This window comes from Python bivittatus, unplaced genomic scaffold (assembly GCF_059951505.1).
Source record: "Python bivittatus isolate LINGU-HERP-01145 unplaced genomic scaffold, Pbiv_v1 ctg000670_np1212, whole genome shotgun sequence".
NCBI classification, from domain to species: Eukaryota; Metazoa; Chordata; class Lepidosauria; order Squamata; family Pythonidae; genus Python; species Python bivittatus.
Window position 1 is genome coordinate 10,515,102 of NW_028277094.1, and position 24,632 is coordinate 10,539,733.

The 24,632-nt window shown below is 45.5% G+C and overlaps 1 protein-coding gene across 9 annotated transcripts in view; it reads left to right on the forward strand.

Annotated features, from left to right (window-relative positions):
- ATP11C (ATPase phospholipid transporting 11C (ATP11C blood group)) overlaps window positions 1-23,783 on the forward strand; it is a 62,770-nt gene extending 38,987 nt beyond the window's left edge. For 3 of the 9 annotated variants that reach the window (XM_088151596.1, XM_088151595.1, XM_088151597.1), the window contains exons 18-29: window positions 740-921; window positions 1,744-1,995; window positions 3,428-3,602; window positions 3,853-3,955; window positions 4,153-4,298; window positions 5,881-5,940; window positions 8,561-8,688; window positions 9,884-10,019; window positions 11,637-11,702; window positions 11,967-12,070; window positions 12,806-12,959; window positions 21,597-23,783. In XM_088151596.1, the coding sequence (XP_088007722.1) occupies window positions 740-921; window positions 1,744-1,995; window positions 3,428-3,602; window positions 3,853-3,955; window positions 4,153-4,298; window positions 5,881-5,940; window positions 8,561-8,688; window positions 9,884-10,019; window positions 11,637-11,702; window positions 11,967-12,070; window positions 12,806-12,959; window positions 21,597-21,734 (1,644 nt within the window). In that variant the 3' untranslated portion in view covers window positions 21,735-23,783. Of the gene's footprint in view, window positions 1-739; window positions 922-1,743; window positions 1,996-3,427; window positions 3,603-3,852; window positions 3,956-4,152; window positions 4,299-5,880; window positions 5,941-8,560; window positions 8,689-9,883; window positions 10,020-11,636; window positions 11,703-11,966; window positions 12,071-12,805; window positions 12,960-16,044; window positions 16,134-17,968; window positions 18,463-21,596 lie in introns of those variants that run through there. The other 6 variants (XM_088151602.1, XM_088151599.1, XM_088151600.1 and 3 more) reach the window with 6 other exon arrangements.
- Window positions 23,784-24,632: the final 849 nt, after the last annotated feature.

Below are 24,632 nucleotides of genomic sequence, written 5' to 3' on the forward strand. Positions count from 1 at the left end.
GCCAGCTTTGGCTAATTTGAAAAGCTGCTCAGGGATAAGCTGAAAATCTTAGGTGCCAAAACGTACCCCAAAAATGGGGTTCGGTTTATCCGTGGATGGGCTTATCTGCAAGTATATATGGTAATACTTCTTAAAAGTACTTGCATTTCCCTTTTACGCTCGTGGATAAGCCCATCCGCGGATAAGCAGACCCTCGAATTTTTAACCAAAACACCATGAAGAAGCAGGCCAGTTCGTCTGTGGGTGGTGCATTTTTCGTGGTATTTTGGTTAAAAATTCGAGGGTCTGCTTATCTGTGGATGGGCTTATCCACAAGGATTTATGGGAAATGGGATTGGAACTAGCTAATACTTGGATAGGAAACCAAGAGAGAACCCCACACCTGTGGACTAGACTAGGCAGTTTTTAAAACATGGGAGGGGGGAAATCCCAGAAGCCAGTGGGAAATCACTTCTGAGAAAATTACACAGAGATGCCTGTGGAATCTGGAATGAAGAGTTTGCTGAAGGATCCCTGTCCTGTGCAGGAGGCAGTTTTACAGAACATGGGTGATGTTCTCAAGAAGTCATCCGTAGCGCAATGTTATCTCTGCATTTGCATCCACCCCACCCAGCCTGGCCCATTTTAGAGAGATGATGGATTATATTTCAGAATGGTTCAGGTTGTCCCTTCTTCTGGAACAACTTAGTCATGAAGGCCTGGCTTTAGGGACCACACCTGTCTGCTTGTTGTCTCTCAGGACGGGTATCGGACTCTTTGCGTTGCCTACAAAGAAGTATCTCCCGCAGTCTACGGGACACTGGAAGTCCAGATTAAGGAAGCCACCATGGCCCTACAGAACCGAGAAGCCAGGATGGCCAAGGTCTTTGATGAGATTGAGAAGGACATGCATCTGATTGGTTCCACCGCTGTGGAAGACAAGTAAGCCACTGGCTAGTTGAGATGACCCATCCTGCCTTCAAAGGCAGTTGAAGTCCCAACACATTTTAATCAGCAACTAATCAGATGGCTCAAATTCCTCCACCCAAGTGGGAAACATTTAACTTACAGTTTTAGCCCAGTGGGTAAGGGCATGCTCTGCAGACCACTGTTTCTCAAACTTTCTGCATTCAGAAAATGTGGGGACCACCCAATTAAACGCTCCTTCCCACCTTTTTTCCCTTTTAAGAGGAGCAGAGGGTTTTGCGGGGGAGGACAAAATTGAATTGATGTGTTTTTTTAGCTTTTTAAACTAAATTTGGTACCCAAAAATGTAATCCAGAATTAAGGGTTTGTTTGCCACTTGAATGATTTAACGTACCTCATGCTGTAATAACAACAACTGGTCATGCCAGTCAAGGATGCTCTGATAGAAATCTCTAACAGGTTTTGTACCTATGCTAGCTACAGAGGATGGGAATTGTAGTCCAGAACATCAGGTTAGAGAAGACTGACTTGGCAAATAAGCCTCAAGAATTGGAAACAAGCCTTCTAAGTCATGAACTGGAGAAGTGGATGGAGAAGACCCACTTTTAAATCTTGCATTTGTCCAGATCAGAATTCTTCTGTATATTCTTCTTGCCTTTGCGCCCCTCAGTGTGTGAGTGTTGGTGTACGTAACTCAACTGCTTCCTTGCTACGTGTTTGGAAGGACTTCTTTTCTAAAAAGAAATCCAGTGATTTGTCTTTTTAAAAAAGGCAAAAGAGGAAGCTTTGAGGAAGACCCACCGGTTTGTTGAGTCATCTCCACCGGTTCTCCTGCAGACTCCAGGAATTTGCGGCAGAAACCATTGAGGCCCTCCACGGGGCAGGCATGAAGATCTGGGTGCTGACGGGGGACAAACTGGAGACGGCCCAGGCCACGTGCTATGCTTGCCGCCTCTTCCAGAGCAACACAGAGCTGCTGCTGCTGACAGTAAAAACCGTGGAGGATGGGGAGAGGAAGATGGACCAGCTGCACGAGCTGCTGATGGACTATCACAAAAAGTTGGTGACCGACGCACCCCCAGGGAAGAAGTGAGTGGGACCCTAAGCGGTATCTGAAGGGTTGGGTGTGGATCAGTTGCCACCGTAGCACCTTACAATAATCTAGGACAGTGTTTCTCAACCTTGGCCACTTTAAGATGTATGGACTTCAACTCCCAGAATTGCCCAGCCAGCCTGGGGAATTCTGGGAGTTGAAGTCCACACATCTTAAAGTGGCCAAGGTTGAGAAACACTGATCTAGGGGGGACAGAGGGAGGAGACATCTGTGAGGATGGACTTTTTTGGCCTGGCGTATTTGGAACTGAAATCTTTGCTAGTGCATCCAGTCTTAACGATAAGAGCTGATCCACAGTCAAGTCCGCTGAAAGGAGAAGTTGCAGAGTGGTTATACTTAAGAAGATGATCTCAGTTTGACCTACCTTGGCCCCAGTAAGCCACATTGCTGGATACCTTGAGTTCTTGTTTCTCTGCCTTGATGTCTCCCTTGCTGAGAACCCAAGAAACATGTTTGGAGGGATCTGCAGATAAGGAAATTGGGGGCGGGGGGGTGTTGGGGGGGTGGGAAGGAGGATTGCCAAGAAGGCTGGATGCAGTTAATCCACCCCCATCCTATATTTAATTGTTTCTATTCATTTCACATATTAAATATAATTCTACTGGGGCATTCCTCCTTGACATCACCCCCAACTGGTTCGCTTTGCAACCTAAATCATGCAGTTGCTTAATACGAACATCCATGATTTTTTCCGCCGAATTTGGGTCCATCTAAAGCCTGGAATATTTACTAAGCTAAGGTGGAGAACATGGTTAGACCATGAAGCTGGGAAAGAATTTCAGGAATGGGGGCCACAGTAAGTCAGTGCCTTTCTAAGATGACGTTTTTTTCAAAATCTGAAAGGTCTGTTTGATTTCTAAAAGTGAACAAAGGGGAAAAAAACGAAACAATAGCAAGAGAAAAAGAAAAAAAATCCAGCAATGATAATGAATGTGTGTGTGTGTGTGTGTGTATACATACACACACACACACACACACACACATATACATACGTATGCATGCTTACTTGCAACTTATCAGCAAGTTGCTTTCTGGTGTAAATTTTGTAGGGGTGATTACAATAGAAGATGGCCACCCTTCCTTGAAAGTGCTGTGTAAAACTCTCTGTGTGTGTTCGTGTATAAACCCAAAGAGTCTTAACAGGTGGGACCCAAAGAAATGCTATTTTTCCATCTCTCCTCTTCCTTCTCACTAAAGAAGGGCGACCCCTCTAAGCAGCAGCGTCAGGTGCATTTTCCTACACATGTTAACTGTTACAGGGATTAAAATACGCAGTAGAACAGAACGCCTGCGACGCCTCGAGTTTCACTTACCCTGACTTTTTCCGATCCTCCTCCTCTGCTCTTTTGGCTACGGCGGGAGTCACGTCCAGGACTCTGACCCACAGGTCGCCTTTCTCTGTTTCAGGAGCTTGGTATCAAGTTACGAATACGGGCTGGTCATTGACGGGGCCACCCTTTCTCTGATCCTGAACCCTTCCCAAGATTCGCTCTTCACCCATTACAAGCACATCTTCCTTCAGATCTGCCTGAACTGCGCCGCGGTCTTGTGCTGCCGAATGGCCCCGTTGCAGAAGGCTCAGGTGCGTCAACCGCCTTCCTGAGGGAGCAGCCACCTCCTGCGCCAGCAGAAAGGTGCCTGACACCCCCTTTATCCAAGGTGAATGCTGCGCGTCGCCTCTTTTGGGAAGCAGGTGGCTCCGAACGATCGGTTTGCTCCCGAGCTCATTTTTCAGGGCAGCGTGGTCCTGGGGAAGTGGGCTTGAAATTGGGGAAGGAATATTCCCCACCGGCCGGTCGTGACCCACCACTCGGTCCTTCTTGCCTCTTTAGATTGTCCGCATGGTTAAGAATTCCAAGGGCAGCCCCATCACGCTGGCTGTCGGAGACGGGGCCAATGACGTCAGCATGATTTTGGAAGCTCACGTGGGCATCGGTAAGGGATGTTTTGACCCACACTGGGGTCCTCTGCCTTTGGGCACGTGTGGGTCAGAGGAGAATAAGGGACAGTGGAGGTGAGCTCCGGAGCGCGCAGGGGCCAGGCAGAAAGCGCTAACGCAAACTTCTTGCTGATTGGGATGTTGAGGTGTGTGAGGTGCGCTGTCAACCTACTCCATTCCCCCTCTCTGCCAGGTATCAAGGGAAAAGAGGGTCGCCAAGCCGCTCGGAACAGCGACTACGCCGTCCCCAAGTTTAAACACTTGAGAAGATTGCTCTTGGCACACGGGCATTTGTATTACGTCAGAATATCCCATCTTGTACAGTATTTCTTCTATAAGGTAAAGGAATTGGCTAAGCCAGTGTTGTGCAAACTTGGCCACTTTAAGAGGAGTGGACTTCAACTCCCAGAATTCCCCAGCCAGCCAGGCTGGCTGGGGAATTCTGGGAGTTGAAGTCCACTCCTCTTAAAGTGGCCAAGTTTGCACAACACTGAGCTAAGCGGTCTCCGGTGCCGGGGGAAAGTGGGCAGGAGAGACTACTCTGCTTCCAGGCCTTGGGTGATGCTCAGCAGAAGGTCAGCGGGAAAGCAAAAAAGCTCCCAAGCGGGGGACATGGCCAGCAGCGTCCTTGGGGAAGGGGTCCAAATGGGAAAGGTGGTGGGCAGAACATTGCAGTACAGGCCCCGCCCCTTTTGTACATTGCATTGATGTGCCCCTCCCCTCCCCTCCCCTCCCCTCCATTCCAAGCTTAAAAAGTACATGGAGATACAAGAAAGAAAAGCAAAATGCAAACGATAACCTACCAATAAACGATAACAAACAAAGGGGAGAATTTAAAAATGGGAAACAATCTAAGGACCGTCCACCGTCTTGCCAATTTTGACACACACCCCCACGTACCCGCGGACGCTGCTGCCCACGGGGCTCCCTCTGGCATCGGAGTTCTTTTGTTCTTCCTGGATCCTTAACCCCTTGCCACTCTCCGCTTGGCCACCTCTCTAGCGTAAAGGTGGAACAGTGGCTTTGCACACCGGAGGGCCTCGATTCAACTTCCTAGCATCTCCAATGAGGGGTGTTACTCTTGCTAGGACAAAGCCGTGCCTTTCTGTCACTCTGTTAAAGTTGCCCTCTGCAGTTTTGCACCCTGGGGATATGTTGGGGACTACCAAGTTCTGCGATGCCCAGCCAGCGTAGGTACTCCCAGTTTAGGAAGAAGAACAGTGTTGCAGTAATACAAAAATACAAATTTGAATATCCTTGTTCCGTAACGACGTTAGCTGGGAATTCTGGCCGAGCACCTGGAGGACACCTGGTTGCAGAAGCAAAGGCTTCCCCCTAAGAGGAGGCCGAACGACAAGATTTTGGCACTACTCTTGCTGATGGGTGTGGTTTTATTGTGATGTAGAAGGCCTCCTTTTCCAGAGAGAGGAGTGTACAAAATGGAAAGGTGCTAACAAACAAAGCTGAGCCAATTTTGAGCCTCTCCATTTTGTACACCCCTCTCTCTGGAAAAGGGTGTACAAAGCTTTGTTTGTTGGGTGTTTTGCGCCAATGAACCCTAAGGCGGAAGTGGGGTATAAAGTGGGGTATCAATTGTCATATGAACAAATGAACTTGCTGGGTGATTCTGGACCGTTTGCCCCTTGGTAACCTATTCCCCGTCTTGGGTTGAGGCGGTTTATTTTCTCAAGAGTAAAATAACGTCTTCTCCAACAAACATGTATTTTCCCCGCTGCACTTTCTTGGAGAAAACGCAGCACTGTGGGGGTAAGAAAAGGAGGGGAATTCAGGCTGGGACAGAATATTTAAATGGAGTAGATTCTGACTCTCAGTTCCAAAATGCAGAAACAACATTTCAGTCACCTGGTTTTCTTATTAACATGCTTTTTTTCTCTCTCTTCCTCCCCCATATTTCTTTTAGAACCTTTGCTTCATTTTCCCACAGTTTTTATATCAGTTTTTCTGCGGCTTTTCACAGCAGGTACGTTGCCATGGGGTAGGTGGGTGGGTGTCATTACTGACATGGTTGAAAGGGGCTTTAACCCCCCCCCTCCCCCAGCAGAGCTTCAGGCAGACATTTCCAGGCCTGGGAGCAATTTCATGTTGCAGTTTCAGAATTGGGGTGCTTCGTTTTCTGTGAGGGGTGCCGGCCGAGCCCTTTGGGAGTTCCCAACCCTACAAGGTCATCCGTTCTTTTTTGTAATATTTATTCCGTCAATGACCAGCAACAAGTCATCAGTTCTTATCCTTGACACTTGCTCAGAAGCAACCTCTTGATGGTCAGGATTGATATTCATTTTGACATCTTTGGTTCTGTGGTTCTCAGAATGCCTCTAGTCTCCTTTCAAGCTACGCCATATTTGTGGATGTCTTCCTTCTCAACTTCCTTTTGCTAGAAATCAGCGTGCCTTTCTTTCTCTTGTTGTCAGAGGTCTTTCTCCTCTTGTTATGCCCCACCCAGTGGTCAAATGGGCTGCCTTGGGCTGCATCGACACCTTTTCCACTTTCACCCACTCCTTCTGAGCAATACTTTTAGTTTGGAAACAGTCAATCCCACAGACGAGACCAAGAGCTCTGGTTAATAGTGTTATTATATAGAGGTTCCCCCCAAGATCTGGATGCCCCCCCCCTTCTGCTTTCATTCAGAAGAACCGTGAAGACCTGGCTCTTCACCCAGGCCTTTGGCGAGGGAGAGCGAGACCCCTCGCTTCATTGCGCTGGCCATCTTCGATGGATTTTATTGTAATTTCTTGGATTGTCGTGGGCCACCTGGAGCCGTTGAGGATCAGGTGGCATGCAAATTGAATAGGCGATGGTGATGGTGATGATGATGAAGAGTATTTATCAGAAAGAAGGCTGAGGCTGCAACACAAGAATTCCAGCAAGTGCTCTACTTGCAAACGAGACGCCAATATATAGGTACTTTAGGGTAACAAAACTCTTGATTGTCTCCTTGTCCATTTTTTGCCCGTCTGCCTCTCTTCCCCATTTTGGTGACCGGGAGAAGAAGCTCTCTCGCGTTGTATAAATAATGCCTTTGACTTTGATTTCCCCCCCTCTTTTTTAATGGTTCCTCTCCTCTTACCAATCCCAGAGACGCTCGCCCTTCAGTCTTCCTCTTTGTTCGTTCCCCAAGAGCAAACTGCAGCTGCCTTGAACTCCCTCCCTGCCCTTCCTCCCTTCGGGGAAACGCGATTCTTTGGAACAAGAGTCACAAAGCACCAGGGTACGGCCCCAACCACTCCTGTTCCTAACCGACTCTCTTGCAAAGGGCAGGTGTGAATGGGGGAGCCTGTTGTGCGGGGAAGCCCGAGCGACGGCAGGTCTGAGTGATTGTTCCCTGAATGAGAGGAGCGGCTGTGTAGCAGCTGTCTCCGTCGGAGGAAGTGCTCTGCAGCCGTCCTCAAAGGCTTCGGCTTCCCTGCCTTTTTCACCCAGACCTGCAGCTCGAAGCAAAGAGCCACTCCTGCTCCCTCGGCAGGCCTGATTGGCCTCCTTCGGGGAGGCGCAGTGGAGCCAATTCATTAGCGGCAGCTTGCAAATGAACCATTGTTCCAGAAAATCCCATTTGGAGGGAAATAATGAGCAGACATATGCACGGTTTCTACCGGATCCTCTTCCGCTTGTTCAGCGTGTTTTGCCCAGCTGCGCTAATGAGCCGGACTTTTCTGCTTTGGAAGGAGAAGGAGCTGGGTTTCCTTTCAGTGGTCTCGGGACGTTGCAAGCGGAGCAGGAAAACGCAGACCCGCTCTGCTTTGCTTCCTTCTTGCTTGTTCAGCAAAAAGGTTAAAGGCGTGGTGCGAAAAATCACATATGCGCCAACCGGAGTGGGGCCTCGCGCCAGGATGTTGCCTTGCTGGTTACTGGGTTGATTAATGGGTTACTGGGTTGATTCATCATTGCATGTGGGTGATAAGAAAAGAGTTTATGGGTCGGATACAACTCTATAGCTTTCTCACACCTCACTCTGGACATGGCCACACATCCCAGGAAACATGAATTGTGCTAATCATACTCTGCTGAGTAAACCAGATACAATCCTAAATCGTAAAACATGGTTTATGGTAATCCTGTTACAGGAACTGGGTTTATCCATTGAGCTAAACCAAAAAGAGACAGACCCACAATTAGCATTAAGGGTTCAGAAATACCGGCCTAAACTACCTCCCCATAAGTCTGTGGAACCCAAAATTTGGCCTTTGTCTTTGTCTTTTGCATTTGTGCTGTGAACTTAGCTGGTGGGGTTTTGTTTATGGTTCAAAGTGTTGTATGACCCTGAAAATCAGCTTCATTGAGCCAACCCTGGTTAAATTAACCACGAGTAGATGTGTTGGGCAAGAAAATCCCAGCAGATAAGTTTGTGCAGCTGTGAAGACTGTTTGCTAGGGAAAGAACCCAATGCTTAGCCAGCATCATCCTCAGCTGCGTGAAAGAGCTCTTCCTTTTGGGTATCCCCCATGTATGTTGGAATATAATTATTTGACAATCTGGGAACTGGGTGAGAGCAAAACCTTAAAAAAATCACAGAAAATGTCAGAACGGGAGGAAATGATGGTCTCTTCTCCCTCCATTTGCTCAGTTCCTTCTCTTTTTCGCTCCAGCCCCTCTACGATGCAGCTTACCTAACGATGTTCAACATCTGCTTCACCTCTCTGCCAATCGTGGCCTACAGTCTCCTGGAACAGCACGTCCCTATTGATATCTTGATGACTTTCCCCAAGTTGTATCTGTGAGTACAAGATGCTTCTTCCTTTTGCCCTTCACGCGCCAAACTAGGTTTTAAGCCCTGCTGGGGTGTGTATTAAACAGCGTAAGTCCTAAACCCAGGCCCCAGCCTCAAGTAAAGCAGCTTTGTCTCTTTGGGTGCAAACCAGTGTTGCAGGCAGGAAAAGTATTCAAACCCAGCTTGCTTTGGAATGGGCAGGAAGTCTTTTAGAAGTATCCCAAAATTGTGCTTATATTGAAAAGTGACCCAGCCTGTTGCGCCCTCTAGTTCTTAGGACACTGTGGTTAAAATGCAATTACGATTATATCTTAGCTTTTTCTCCCCCAGTCCCAGCGCAGTAGGGCAAATGAAGTCTGCCAAGGGAACGGTCAGATAAGAGACAGCTCAGCCCGCAGCTGCATAGCGGGTGGGGCAAGAGGCTCAGAAGGGACCCTTCCTAGTTTCTTGGGCTGTATAGGAGATGTGGGGGAAGAATTGTTCTTTCAGACTTGCAAGATTCTGTTAATGTAGCCTTACAATAAAGTAGAATTACCTCATTTGTTCATGTTTCCTGTCTGGTCTACCTGGGAAGGCTGACAGTCATTTTTGCTTTTACACCCACACGCACATACCCTTTTGGGAAGGTATGATGAGTCAACGCCACAATCTGACAGGGGCAGGTCACTTACCAACAAGGCTGAGCTAGCCCATACTTCATGCTTGGGGCATGAGTCCAACCATTGAATTGGAAACCATGGTTTATTTCATAGCATGCCCTGGGAACCCAGGCATTTCTGGCTAACTCAAAGCAGAACATGGCTTAGCATAGGGGGCAGTGTTTGAAGGGGTCAGGACCACAAGCTGCCCCCCCCATTTCCAGAGGTCATAGGATACCCCCATATTACTCTGGTCTCCCCAAAAGAGATGACACTGAATTTGTTGCTTGCTTTGGGAAGGAGAAGGAGATTTCTGAAAATCAAATGACCCCTCCCCTGCCCTTTAATTTCCCTCCCATCCCCAAAACAGTCTGAAATCATGCTGTTAATACTCAGCCATTTGCTGCCGGATTTCCCCCTTACAATCTGAGGGTGTTGGGGGCTGCATCTGGCCCTCTCAGTGATCATCCCTGGCTTAGCTCCCTGTGCAAACCAGGTCAGGGAGTGGCTTGCATTTATGATGTGCTGCGTCCAAGGTTACCCATTTTTGTTCTTCTTGATAGGAATGTTTCTGACAACGCTATGCTCCAGTTGAAGCCTTTCATCTACTGGACCTTCCTGGGCCTTTTTGACGGCTGCGTCTTTTTTTTCGGTGCCTACTACCTTTTCCAATCTGCCTCTATAGAGGACAACGGAAAGGTGAGGAGAACAGCTCCTGAAAGACCTAATTCTTTGCAACAGCAATTTTGTGTGTGTGCGTGGTGGCAATTTCCGCATTCAAATCCATTTTTTCGTGTTAAAATGCTCGGTTCTTTAAAAAGCCTGCAGGGGTCTTATTTGCATCTAAGTCTGCTCACGACCGTGCTGCTTCCTTGCTACAGAATTTTATTTCTTAAGATGATTCTTCCTGCTTAGGGGTGAAAGCTTCTTCTGCACCTCCCACCCTTTTTGTGAACTTTCTGCACTCCTGTTTTTCCAAGTGAGAAATTGGGGCTGTTCCAAAAAAGAGATCCACTCTGCCACGTGGTTACATGAGTGTTAATCACCATGCCCCTCTCTTACTTGATCCCATGTGGGTTTTAGGCTGGCTTGACATATTTCTTTACAATGCACAGTTTTTTTAAAAAAGATTTTTATGTCGTTTTCTGTTTTGTTGTATGCAATAAGTAGCCTTCCTTCCTTCCTTCCTTCTTGTAATGCACAAGAACCTTTTCCCTTTGGCACAAGTTGAAGAAAGAAAAGAGAGCAAAAAAGTAAAGGGAGCAGAGCAATCCCCATGTAAACGCTTCTTCATCTGAGCTTGTTTAGGACTAAAGCAGATGTTTGGAGAATTTGCCCATTATCGGGAAGTGACGCAAACCAAGTCATAACCTGGTTGGCTTGTTTTACGACAAGCGTGTCGTGCAAAATCTGCTTTGATGAATGCTGCAGTTCAGCAAAGCAAGCTGGTCCCCATTGTGAAACCGACTAGCGCAGATCTTCTTTTATGTCGGTCTCAATGACGCGCAGGCCAGAATATTACCTCCGCGGCTTTGATGCTCCTGTAAAGGAAGAGTCAGCGTACTTTCTTCCATCCAGGTTTCTTAGCAGGTGATCCTTGTGGGTGCATCTTACTTTGAAGAGTACTGTTGTCTACACTGCAGCAGCTGGCAGAGTTTCTTAATGGCAAGTTTTGTCGCTGTGCTGCACAGGCCCGGATTAAGGCCAACGGATGCCCCAAACGCAGCGCAACAGTGACGCCCCTTCCCTTCCGTTGCTTAACCGAGAAGACATTAAGACTCAATACGTGCTGAAGGTGAAAGAAGAGATTTAAAAAATCTGTTTTCTTCCAGCCCAGACCCCACAACGATATCGAAAATAAACTTTTTAAAAATGTTATTTATCTAACCCTAAATATCACGAAGCAACCTAAGCAAACTGTTTACTTATAACTAGGGCAGTAGGAACAAAATGCCAATTTTCAACGCTTTTTGACGCATTTTTAATTAAACTGTTATGAGAGGGAAAGTGCAAATACAAACGTTTATTGAAAACTACTTTTAATCACCCTCCCAAAGATGATAAGGCAAAAGAAGGGCATGATAGCTAGGGGGAAGAATTCTATGGGGCCCCACCTCTTGGTGCCCTAAAAAGCTGCTTATTTTGCGTAATGGTTAATCCAAGGCTGCTGCTGTACAAGGTGTATTGATCTTGGGGAAAGAATAAGTGTTGTTGTGCTCTTTTGCTCCTATAAAATACAGACAATTCCTGATTGCTCTCCATCTTTTTTCCAAAACTTTGGCCAGAGAAATGTCTGAACAAGAGTCTGTTTTTCAGATGGCAGGAAACTGGACTTTTGGAACCATGATTTATACTGTCTTGGTCTTCACAGTCACACTAAAGGTTAGAACTCCTCTTTTTTTTTCTTTTATTTAATCCGTGGCATTTTACAAGCTGGGGCTGATCTGGGTCGAGCGTTACAGATCTTGGCAAGGTTAAATTCTTGCCATGCCATTCGTGATGCAAGTCCTCAAGGTCAACTAGACAACAAGGCAGCCCACCCATCTTGAAGGGGCCAGATTGGAGGTGGTGGTGGCTAGAAGAAATAAAAATAAGTGCAATGTGAAGACAATGTTGGAAAGTTGATTTTGGTTTTTGTTTTAATAGTTGGCGTTAGACACTCGGTTCTGGACGTGGATGAACCACTTCGTCATCTGGGGATCCTTAATTTTCTATGTGTTTTTCTCATTCTTCTGGGGGGGCATCATTTGGTAAGCATGCTAAGAATTAATCAGCCCAAGGTGCGCCCTTCCTCAAACTCCTCTCCAGAGTCCTAACCTAAGCCAAAATCAGTTGGAAACAGATGAGTGCCCCTATTTTAATAAGCATAAGCTACCTTACTTAAGAACCTTTGGTTCTTAAGAAGAAAGGCCAGAGGTGGTGGTGGTTCTTTCCTCTCTCAAAAACACCCTCCAAGTTAGAACAGCTTCAGATATGACTGTCTTAGTGGGTGGGATGGAGGAATGTGTTAGCCTTGCGAGGCCAACCAGACAGGAAACTCGACCAGATGAGCTAATTCTACTTTATTGCAAAGCTACATTAACAGAATCTTGCAAGTCTGAAAACACAGTTCTCCCCCCGGTCTCCTTTACAGCCCAAGAAACTAGGGAGGATCCCTTCTGAGCCTCTTGCCCCACCCGCTATGCAGCTGAGGGCTATGCCGTCTCTTATCTGACTGTTCCCTTGGCAGCATCTCTTGGCCCAGTCTCCCAAGGTCTTTCCCACATACCATTACAGAATGGGATGAGTTAACCCAGGAAAGAGCAGAAGGGCCTGGAATCTTGAACTAAGGCTCCATTTCCACCTTCCTCGCGTGATGGACTCGTAACTGTCGGGACAACAGAAGTTGATGGAAACCTGTTTGGTGCAGGTGCGGAACTGATGCACGTGTCTCTGTTTTTGTTTCTCTCTCCCCCCCCCTCCCGCTTTGGCCTTGCCCCTCCCAGGCCTTTCTTAAAGCATCAAAGAATGCACCACGTTTTTGCCCAGCTGCTCTCCTTTGCCTCCGCCTGGTTGGCGATCTTCTGCCTGATCTTCATCTCTCTCCTCCCCGAGGTCATTGCCCTCGTCTTTAGACACATGAAAGGGAAAACTCACGAGGTAAGAGTCAAAGAGAAAGACTCTGAAATTGAAGAATGGATTCCGCTCTTCTAAACCATGCCTGAGGTGAAACAATGGACAGGTGTCCCCACAGTTCTTGTGGTTTTCTTTTCTTTTTTTTCTTGTTTTCTTTTTTTGCTCCCTCCTTGAACATTCGAATAACTCCCGTCTGGTTCATCTCAGCGACAGCTGGCAAGCAACGGCGGGTAGCTAGTGTTTAATGGTCAGCAGAGGACCCCATCAGAAAAAACGATCTCCCTGCCTTTCTGTCTGAACGTGGATTAGCCATCGACTGGGCCAGGCAAGTAATGGCAGAATCCATCTAGGTCAGGACTGGACTGAGTTAAGACGGAGCCCAAAAAGGGTTTTTCCACAACAAGGTTTTGCCAGACCTCCCGTTCAGACTCTGCCTTCTAGGGAATTCAGCTGGAAATCAAGTTCAGGATAGACGTTTCTCCATTGTGTCATTTGAAAAAAAAAAAAATTCATTCTAGAAGGCCATCAGCCAGATGGCCTCCAGAATCCAGTTGAAGTCTGAATGCCCCCCGTTCCTTTTTTCTGCGCGGGAGAGCAGATCCAGAAAAGACGCGGGTTCAACTTTTAAAGGTGGTATCGTTAGGAAGCCAAGTTTATCTTTCTCCTTCTTGCCAGCCGATGCTTTGCAATGTGCTTTGAAACTTGAATCTAAATGAAAAGACCTCCGCCAGGCTGGCTTCCCACTCCGTGATGTGACTGAGCAGGGCGTGCGGCATGTGCACGCATGTATGTGGCAACAATTGGCTGTCCGCACCTTTGATTCAGCTAGCCCTTCACAGTCTTCCTTCAGTGGTGCAGGCTGCTGATCAATCTGCTCTTTCAAGCCATTCCCCCCCCCCCTCCAGATTTTGGGTCCTGAAAACCAGGAGCCAGCAAGAACGGTTGCTGTAGGCATCCATTCTGAAACTTAGGAGTGCAGTTGTGGCCAGTGAGTTCATTTGTTTCCTCCCCCAGCCCCATCTGGAGTTTATTTTGGAAACAGTTGGGAAAGAAGGAAGCCTGGTTACCACTGACCTTGGTTTGAGCCAGCGTAGGCATGGTGGCCAACTATGGTCATACCTGAGAAGGGAGAAGAGGAGGACATTCTGGTGTGGTGGGTTGAGGAGAGGGAAGAACGTGAAAGCTGGAGGCTGAAATCTTAACTGGGGTAAGATCAGCATTTTTGTATCAGCCCTCCATACGATGCTGGTTTTTGGATGGGCACAGAGGTTTTAGTCGACACCGTAGCGTGAATGCAAATCTTTTTTTCTTTTTTTTGTCTTTTAAGGTATTGCAGTTGGGGGTGTAAACAGGGGCTTAAAGTGTTAAGGGGATCTTGTTGGGGAGGGGGTTGGTTTATTACAGGGAGTTGTAAAAAATGGGGATCTGCACATTGTGTTGGCTTGAACTTTGTAATGTAGTTTCCCAGTAAACTTTACACAAAGAATATGTTGGAAGAGTAGTCTTTGCTAGAGTATAAAATCCCCGCATTACAGAGAATTTGGACTCTTGAGAGATTTTAATGAGGCACTAAGAAGCTTTTGCACACTGTTTGATCGATGAGAAATCGATCCAGATTTCCCTATGCAGGCGGTATTAAGCATGGCACACTCTTCCCAGCTTCTGAGCAGGGACATAATCAGCCCCCCTCACAGGGTTCTTGGGAGAATTGCTGAGCTGTGTCACGCCTTGAATACACAACAGCAGTTTAGAACCGAGCGTGTTGTTGTGACCCTCAGATTTGGAAAAGGCGGCGTCTCCTGTCTCGCCACCTGATCCGCCTTGCCTTGAAAAAGTTCATTTCGAATCGGCCCAGAAGTTGAGATGCATTCAGAAAGATGCAGTTCTGAAGCTTCTGTTGGCTTCGTGTTGGGTGGTCAGCCAGAACATAGCTTGTTTGGAGCGGGCTCCGTATATTGCATGAACCACACCAGTGATGATTTGTTAAGCAAACCACCAGTATAGCAGAACGTACGAAGCAGGTCAAGAGAGCAGTTCTCGAGATCCCATCTCGAAAGAGGGTCCTGTAAACATGCCAAATGAGACAAAAGGTTGGAAGGGTACAGGTTGATCTATTTCATTTATTTAAAACGTGTATATGGCCGCCCATCTTAAACCAAACTCTGGGCAGCTCAGAATCAAGGATGGGTGGGTGGGTGGAGATACAGGAAGTCCCCAGTTTAAGAACGAGTTCCGTTCCCAAGGTCTGTCCTTAGGTAGAATTTGTATGTAAGCCAGAACAGTATTATTGTGTAATACTGGATAAGTCAGTGTTTCTCAACCTTGGCCACTTGAAGATGTGTGGACTTCAACTCATTTCCTCAAATTTTCAGTCTGAAAAAAGGCAAAAGAAGGGTGGGGGGGACTGAGACAGCATGTTCTAAAATTGCAACTAGGACAACGAGAGAAGTTTCCCACTCCTCAAAGAACCGTCCCAGGTTGGGCTGGAAAGACGTTCTGGTGGGAGATGAGGAAGAAAGGGAGGCGTCTTTACCTGACCCTTCCTTCATGGACCTGCTGCAGCCTGAACGTGATGATGACCCCCCGCTTGGGTGCCCATGAGAGAGTCTTTGACACATTGCAGGAGGACAGGTCTCCTGAGAGTTAAGTAGAGCCTTTCTGGGCAGGAGCACTCTTTCACAGTCACGAGGTGCCCCTGAAGAAGCTCACTCCAACGTCTGGCTCCCCGTTGACGGACTGTGCAAAACTCACATTTTGCCCAGAGTAGATTCTTGAGTTTGAATACGGCAAGAGATTGAACACGGTGCAGAAATAAAAGTACCTATTATTTCTCCTTTTGAAGAATCACCATTGTGATTCAATAGTTACGGACAGCCTTCCTATCGAAGCCACCTAGCTCCCGTTTGTAACCTCACGGCTTCTTTCTAACATGCCCCCCCCCCCCCCCCCGTTCTCAACTTTTATTATCAGTACTTTTCCTGCATGAAAATGTGCCGGATTAGAAAACTAATTTGTAATTTTTTTCCCTCCTGTCCTGCTTTCTCTACATGCCTGATTCTCTCTCTGAGTCTCCAATTTCCCACTCTTCTTTTGTGTCGTTGCGAACCAGGTAACCCGGCGTCTTCCTTCCTCGGGAATATCTACTATCTTCGTCCTCTCTCAAACCTCCAGTAATCACAGTTTCTCTGAATGAATAAGGTGATTTTCTTCTTTTTAATAAGCTGCCATTCGCTGCTTAGCTCCTATGCTTTCTTTCCATGCGTCTAACCTTTTGATAATGTGCTTATCTGTCTCCCTTGTATTTTGCTTTTTTTAAAAGAAAAAAGAAAAGGGAACACCTCATCTATTCGCTGCAGTTTCAAAACCCTGCTTAATTGCCGTTCCTTTTTCACATCAGCCATCTCTCCTTCCCCGGACATGTCACCATTTGTCCTGCTGCTGTTCTGGAGGGTGGTTGAAGATTCTGAAATTGCAGTTCCAGCATGTGCAGGAAGTAGCGATCTGCACATTATCTGCCAAAGAGAGATGTTCCAGATGGTTTCTCTCCCTAATCCCTCCTGGGAGTCAGTTCATACAGGCCACCAAGAGTCCCTTTGCAATAAGAAGCAGAGACGGCGTCCCGAAGTGATGGGACCGCTCCGGGTTGAAATACCAACATTTCAGCATTCTTGAAACATTAACCAAAAAATGGGGAGGGGGGCATTGCTAGTAGAAAGGTAGCACAGCAAGGCGTGGACAGCAGATTTTCACCTGGATTGGGGTAGTTTGCTGGATTCAGTGTGCTATAGCCCCTTCTCCTACAGCAGTGTTGTCCAAACTTGGCCACTTTAAGATGAGTGGACTTCAACTCCAAGAATTCCCCAGCCAGCATGGGGCCAGGGGAATTCTGGGAGTTGAAGTCCACTCATCTTAAAGTGGCCAAGTTTGGACAACACTGTCCTACAGCATCTGAAGACATCTTCCTTACCTTCCTACTGTGTGAAATTGTGAGAAATTACATCAGGAGTCCTTCCAATAAGCAAAGTGAGGGTGTGCATTCCTGTATGATGTGTGGCTGAGCATCATTTGAATGCAATGATGTGTTGCGTAGTCCAGCAGCCTGAAATGCAAAGGTAGGTTTGCAGGACCCCAGAGGTATTGTCACAAAGCTGTTGATGGAAGATGTTAGTAGTGATGGGCTACAGACTGTTGGCATGATAAAGCTGGAAGCCTGCAAGCTCCAGAACAAACTTCTTGAGTTAACATGTACCAGTTGTATGTTCTCTTCTGTAGAAACGCGCCATCGAACGGTCCCCACCCCTAAATGACAAGAGGTCTGTACAAATCGGGGAAATGCGTACAAGCATTAATGAAAAGATGACCGATATAACCCTAAGTAATAATTTGCAGAACAACAGAAAATTAAGACTAAGCTACTGGTGATATGCAGACTTTGCTTCAGATGGAGGTTAGGAACCAATCATAGAGGTGGAGATGTTCTGCAAGAGAAAGTCCATGATGGAGAAGATTCTCTTCTGTTGACTGAGTATGAGCAATCCCCTCTTTATGCCAGGCTCTAACCAATCCAGGTCCTTCATAATCTGGCCAAGCCCTGTGGTCATTGTCACACTTTGCGATGACCTGAACTGGTCAGTCCCCATGAACTCGCTAGGCAATTGTTGGGCTCCAGAAGAAAAGGGAGATGGATCATTGGGGCAAGTTCATGATTTCTGCAGTGACAGAACCCCAGGATATCTAAACTCTTAATTCCCTGGCCCTTCTCAAAGCAGGAAGTTCTTCCCGTCCATCTGTGATGCAAAATAGAATGCAGAGTGGCTACCCGTGGTGGGTGGGGATCTGCAAAGATGTCTCCAGTTCTGAACAAAAGGTGTCTCTCTCACAGAAATCATTGTGGTTTTCTTGTTTCCTTAACGTGCATTTTTACTTCCTTTTAGTTTCATATTGAGGAACCTGATTTGTTTTTCACTGCTCAACCTCACCACATAAAACAAACGCTTATGTCCTTCATTTTATTTTTGCCTCGCTGTTTGCAGAAAAGACCCCGCAGAAAAATTGCAAGCGATTCAGCACCAGCCAGACCCTCAGTCAGGCCTCTCCTTTTAAGAACGTTCTCAGACACATCTAATGTATTGTAACAGGTATTCCCCTTCTCCCAAAACGCGGCCTTGGAAGGCACGGGAATAACCAAGCGATTCCTGAAATCATTCATATATAGATAGATATAATTATATCTATAATTCCTTAATCTCAGCTGTTGTGATACTATCTTAGCCGAGCAGAACACAGGTACATCGCCTGCCATGATTTTATAATACAAATTAAACATTGGAAGGGCTCTCTTTCGTACACATTTGTACGGCACATTTGAGAGCATCAAAACTTGTATTAAGTTTCTCAACCCCCTGGTTGCACAAAAAGGGGCTTATTTGTTTAGAAAGGATGGATGTTTTCTGCTAAAGGCTCAGAAGTTCAAGGGGCTTGGTTTTCCACTTTGTGCTGTGGGGTTCCCCCCCCTTTTTTGATTTTTACCTTCGCCACAAGTTCCTCAACCCTCTTTCTCCTCTAGACTTGTAGATGCCAGTTTTCCTTGCTGACACGGTATTTCCAATGTTTTGCAATCTCGAATCAAAATGAATCAATGTGAAGGAAGGGGCGCACGCTACGTTCATTGGGGGCAACCTTGTGTTTGGAAATACATTTTTGCTTGCTTTGTCCTACCACGCCTGAAGCTACTTTCTGCAAAATGGTGATGATCTTGTGCTAGACGTCTGTGGTCTTGAGGATAGATGTTCGAGACTGAAAGAGAACGATCGGGCTCCATTAGGAATTAGGGCAGCAGGGAATCTTTGAACCAACTGGTGTAAAATATATTGCAGGGCAGAAATAAATAATAACCATTGGAGTTTTGGCACCTGCAGTGCTGTTGGGTGTGTTGGAGCTAAATTCCAGGACCCGTTTCTCTCTCCACCCTTCCCAGAAGAAGGTAGGGCTGTCTGATACATTCCCCCCCAAAATTCACAGAGAAGTTGTAACTCTGAGGGAGGAAGAAAGAATGAATTCTCAATGGAATCAACCCTCCAAAAGTCAGAGATGCCCATTCATTTTAATGAAACAATGCGGTGATTCGATTTGTGTCCAATTTAAGGTGTTAATGGACCCATGTCAACAAGTCAGTCAACCTAGAAGTGAACATTTCAATAGTGGCTGCCATTAATTGATTCTAGCATTGCTTTAGTAGGACATGATTAACTTTACTGTCTGAATCCTCTTGGGATACACTTACCTGCCTAAATTGAAAAGAGCTGGATCTAAGCTGGTTTGATCGCCTGCTAGTAGCTTATCATATAGAAATGAAATGAAAAATGCCTATATCCATTTTTCATTTCACATGCATCACCTTCATCTAGATTTTGTTCTGAATTAATTACCCTCGTGTAATTAAGAGAAAAGAATGCCAAAGCAATATTGTTACAACTCAACTGAATTTTTTTCCCAGTATATATGAACAAAATATGAAAAATTTCCATGTTATGCATTGGGGATACATCACCTATCCAAAGGGAGAAAGAATAAATGAATAATTTATCAATTGTGCACCTCCTGTTTCCCCTTTTAAGGTTAAATAAATGTTGGCAGATGGAAGGAAAGTATAGGAAGAATGGTGAAACCATGACGTTATTGCTTCCTGTTCAGGGTGGCGTGAAACATGTTGCCCAACTTCCTTATTTCATTGTATGCATTGAACTTAATAATACAGAAGAGGTTTGGCTCTTCAGAACAACTATGCTTATGAGAAACCCTTATTCCAGGATCTCTGGATCACAGCCCTCTGCATCTAAGAGCTCCCTCCCTCCCTCCCTCCCTCCCTCCCTTCTTTCTTTCTTTCTTTCTTTCTTTCTTTCTTTCTTTCTTTCTTTCTTTCTTTCTTTCTTTCTTTCTTTCTTTCTTTCTTTCTTTCTTTCTTTCTTTCTGTTAACTCCCTCCCTCCCTGCCTGCCTGCCTGCAGATGACTTTAGCAGCTTCTGTTTAAAACTCTTGTAGTTCTTGGAATTAGCCAGGTAAAAACGTTCTAAGGCTTTGCTCTGTTTTTCCAGTCCTTGCTTCCAGCTCATCCATTTGTCATCCTTTAGAATGACAGCCTTTTTGGGGGGGGGGGTCTTCCTCCTTCGTCACCTTGTCATTCCTTGAATCCTTCCTGGAACCAAAGAAAGGATGTTGTATCATTTTAGGATTCGTGCTTATAATACGGCCTGATGAGATATGAAACCTACCAGCAGAATGATAGCCGTTCTGAATGCTTACTCTGACTGGTTTCCACCTCAGAACCAATGGCTCTTAATTTTGTCGGAAAGGGTTTTCCACTCTCCTAGAGTCCTGAATCTCACTGCTCTTTGGGAATAGATTCATTTGAGCAATGTACGGATCTTCCCTGCAAAGACAAGAACCAAGGGGTGGAAGCTTTGCAGTGAGAGATGACTTGAACTTGAACTAAGGAGGAATTTCCTGACTCTCAGAGTTCTTCAGCAGTGGAACAGCTGCCTCCTGAAGCTGTGGGTGCTCCATCACTGGAGGTTTTCAAGAAAAGACTGGACAGCCATTGGGCCAGAATGGGATGAGGTTGGGCCAGAAGACCACCAAGGTCCATTCTGGCTCTATGATTCTATGAATGGTTAGATCGCCCATCGTTTACCACCATGGCATGGAAAGCAACTCAAATGGCAAAACAGCTTTATGAATTACAAATGGAATAATTGCAGATACTAGTCCCCATAATATACAGGGGAAAGACGCTATGCTGGCCTGTAAAAAGAAATCCAATGGATAAAGAATAGCTTGAATCTTCTTTTCTCTCCGTGTTCAGATTTTTTCTGTACGTTTTTCCAACATGACATGCACTTGAATCTTGGAAGATTATATTTCAGTCGACAGTTTGCATGCAGCTGAATTGACAGCTTCAAATCCAGTATGTTATTGCTTGTCATACTGCAGGATTGGGTACAGAAAATATAGTTAGATTTGGGGGAAGAGAAAGGCATCCTTGAACGCATCCTAAAAATTCTGTCCACGTTTTACTGGATTCATGCCTATTTTCTGGCAAACTAGGCTGAGTATTTCACTAACTCACCCACCTTTTAACACACTTCAATAATCCAATTCTGTTACCTCTAGAAGTAGAAATGTTTTTATAGCAGGCCTAGTTGTTCTCTGACTTCCTGTATGATAGAACCTGCCATGATTATTGCAAAATTTTACTCTCTACCAGTAGATAAAGGTATACTTGTATTTTTATAGCATAGCTTTGTAAAGTTCACGGCTGGTTACTCCATCATTTGTCCATTGAAGTGCCTTACCCTGAACTTAAAAATCTCCAGCATAATTGAGCACTCTTTTAGCATTTGTAACAACCCAAACATTATTGCACATTTCTTTCATTGAAAATACGTTTTTGGCATTCTTTTCCCCCTGCTCTGGCAATTGCAATGTTCTTTTCTTCCTGAAGTATTAGAAATCTAATATTTGTTGGCATGCAACCCAGATACCTGCTCGTTTTGTGCCTCTTTGCAACCTGTGGTGACAGCTGCAGCCTGGCTAAACGGCTCTCTTGTCCTCTCTCCCTTGGGTGTGTATGTGTGTGTGTGCGTGTGTGCGTGTTTTAAACAGCCAGACCCTTCGGAGTTGCCGATGCTGGTTTCCTACAAACAGCTAGAGAGCAGCCATCCTGCGGAAGCAAAATCCAGGGAGACCCTCGCTCGTTTGGCAGAACGTCATCTCAGGATCCTTCAAATGCAACGATTATGACTCCGCTGACTGTGATGGAAGGAGTCATCCGCCCTGCTCAAAAGGAAGGTGCCATTTTTAAAAAGAGGATATTGGTTGGTTTTGCCTTTTTTAGAAATGGGTGTAAAATCTGGAAGACTTGTCGTTGATTCCCCCCACCCCTCCAATCTTAATGCAAGCCCTGAGGGCACCAACTGGCAATTTTGATCGTGAAAATCAAGAGGGATGTTTGGACCTTCGAAATGAAAGACACGGCTTCTCTTTTGTAACGGTGGGTTGGGCGAGGAAAAAATCGACAGATTTCTGGCTATTGGCTTCCCCCTCTCAGCCTGTGAAAGAGCAGAGATTTCAATTCTCACTCCCCAAGCATACATTTGAACGATGACTCTTGGTGTCATCTGGCCTGCTTCCTTGCACCCACGGTGTTTCCATTCCTCTACCAAAAGAGTGGGTCATGAAACAGATCTTCTTTTTTTTTACCTCTTCTTCCTAATCAAACTCAGCGGTTTTATTTAGGAAAGATGGATGGACGTGTTCTCTGATCATTCACTTCGGCAAGCACCAACGGGGGCATAGAGAAGGCACTTCTTTTGAAACACAACAGGAAAACTCAGAAGGCTGATGAGTTGCACCAAAAGTTCACCTTTTTAAATGCAGCCCTTTTCTCCCCTCGTGGCCTGAGGCTCTCACACAATCCAAACCAAGGTCCATTTACTTTTAGAAAAGCATCTTGGCCAAAGTGCCTGGGTTTCAACACTTCTTTTGTTACTGGAGTATCCTGGGCTTCTGTGACATTGGAAGAACTGTGCCACATGGATGGAGAACAGGATGAGTCCAAGACCTGGCCAAAGGATTGGACTTGTGATCATTTTGCCATGCAAATTGTGTTCCTTTCTAAAACTTGTGGGGGTCCGGGAGGAGATGAGGTGTACGACCCCATTGGGCTGTACTGGTTGAGTACCACCAACCCTAATGTTTTTGTCTTGCATACAAAAGGAAGAAGCAATACTTAACCAATACACTCTGGATGTGTTAGCACAGTGCTGTTGGAAAAGATCTGGGGTTCTCACTTCTGGTGGACTAATCTGAGAAGGGACATGTTGGCCCCCAACCCTTTCTTCACCATTTAGTAGGAAAACTAAAATGGCAACAGAGATCAAGTTCCCAAAGAAGCCCCACTTTTCTAAGACTTTCTCAGAAGAAGGAAGGGGACTGGTAACTGTCTGGTCACCCACTTGTCCCTCTTGAGACAATATGGGTGATCAGGGGAGTTACTTTAGACCCAAACAGCCCTGGTTTTGTGTGGACCTGCTTGGGTTAGTTGCTTGGGTTAGAGCAATGTTGCTCAATCTTGGCCACGTGAAGATGTGTGGACTTCAATTCCCAGAATTCCCCAGCCAGCATGCTGGCTGGGGAATTCTGGGAGTTGAAGTCCACACATCTTCACGTGGTCAAGATTGAGCAACATTGGATTAGAGTGTTCACCCACTCCCTACAACCCAATTTGGGTTGTTTCAACAAGACCACTGGGTCAACTTTCTCTCCAAAGCATGCCCCATCTAACAGCTGATCCACACATCTTCTGGAGGTGTCCTGTAAAATCTTTTGGCACACCTAAAAAAAAAGGGGGGGTCTATTTGCATGAGCAGAGCAACAAAGCATGTATTCATGTATCAGTGCTACACTAGGCTCAAGAGACTAGTGTCAGAACGATGAGAGTACTCAGCCGACAAAACCAGTAGTGGATCTTTGGAAACTAAAAAGTGGGAAGAAATATATAAATATACATATATATATGTATATACATATATCAGAGTGTGTGTAAATATGGGGAATAGTCAGAGCTGGGGTGTAAACATTCTATACAGATTTCAAGGTGCATTTTTCAGCTTGCAAAAAAAAAAAAATGGGACCGCGTTAATCACTTCAACTGCAATTTTATATATTCATGTTGCTTTATACAATAATAGTGGAATGTTGAATTTTATGAATGCAATTTGCCCTTTTTTCATTACAATTTTTTTGAGTTCTGTTTTGAAATAATCAATAAACTTTGGTATGTTCTGATGATGAGTTTAACTTCATCTGTCACCCAAGATGACCTTGATCTTTGTAGCACAGAGAAGTAGTACTGGATTTGGGGGGGAGGAAGGGGAGGTAATATTCTTGTACACTGTTTACAGTCAGTATGAAGTCAGATGTAAGTTAACAAACTTATCCAGACATGGAAACATCTACTTGCCCATAAACATCACTTCAAATTAAGGATACATTAAAAAAAAAAGTTAGCAAATTTCTTTTAGAGTTTACTGGCTTTAGAGAGACATTAATAAGGTTTGCCTTTTAAAAAAATATATATATATATATATCCAGAGTAATCTGTTAGCCTAGATTGCAATAAAAGCAACTTTCTCTTGGTTTATCATTTGCATCATTTCAAGCTGTCAATCTCAGCAACTTTTAAGACTGGTGGACTTCAACTCCCAGAATGCCCCAGCCAGCAGGCTGGCTGAGGCATTCTGGGAGTTGAAGTCCACAAATCTTAAAGTTGCTGAGATTGAAAAACACTGATTTAGAGGGCACTTACATTCCAAATTTGGTGATGAAGGAAAGGAGTAAGGCATGATCGTGCCAGATTTAAACGTAAAAAGGTTTCAAGGCTTCCGAATAACCCAGGAGTCTTGGGAAATGCCGGGGATCATTTTGCAGCAAAATCTATCTTCAACACTACAAAGTGATCATTTTGATGCTATTCCCGTTCCATACGATCACATGAGGAAATAAATATATATCCAGAGTAACCTATTGGCCTAGATTGCAACAAAAGCAACTTTCTCTTGATTCAGCATTTGCATCGTTTCGAGCAGTGTTTCTCAATTTCAGTGACAATAAGATGTGTGGACTTCAACTCCCAGAATT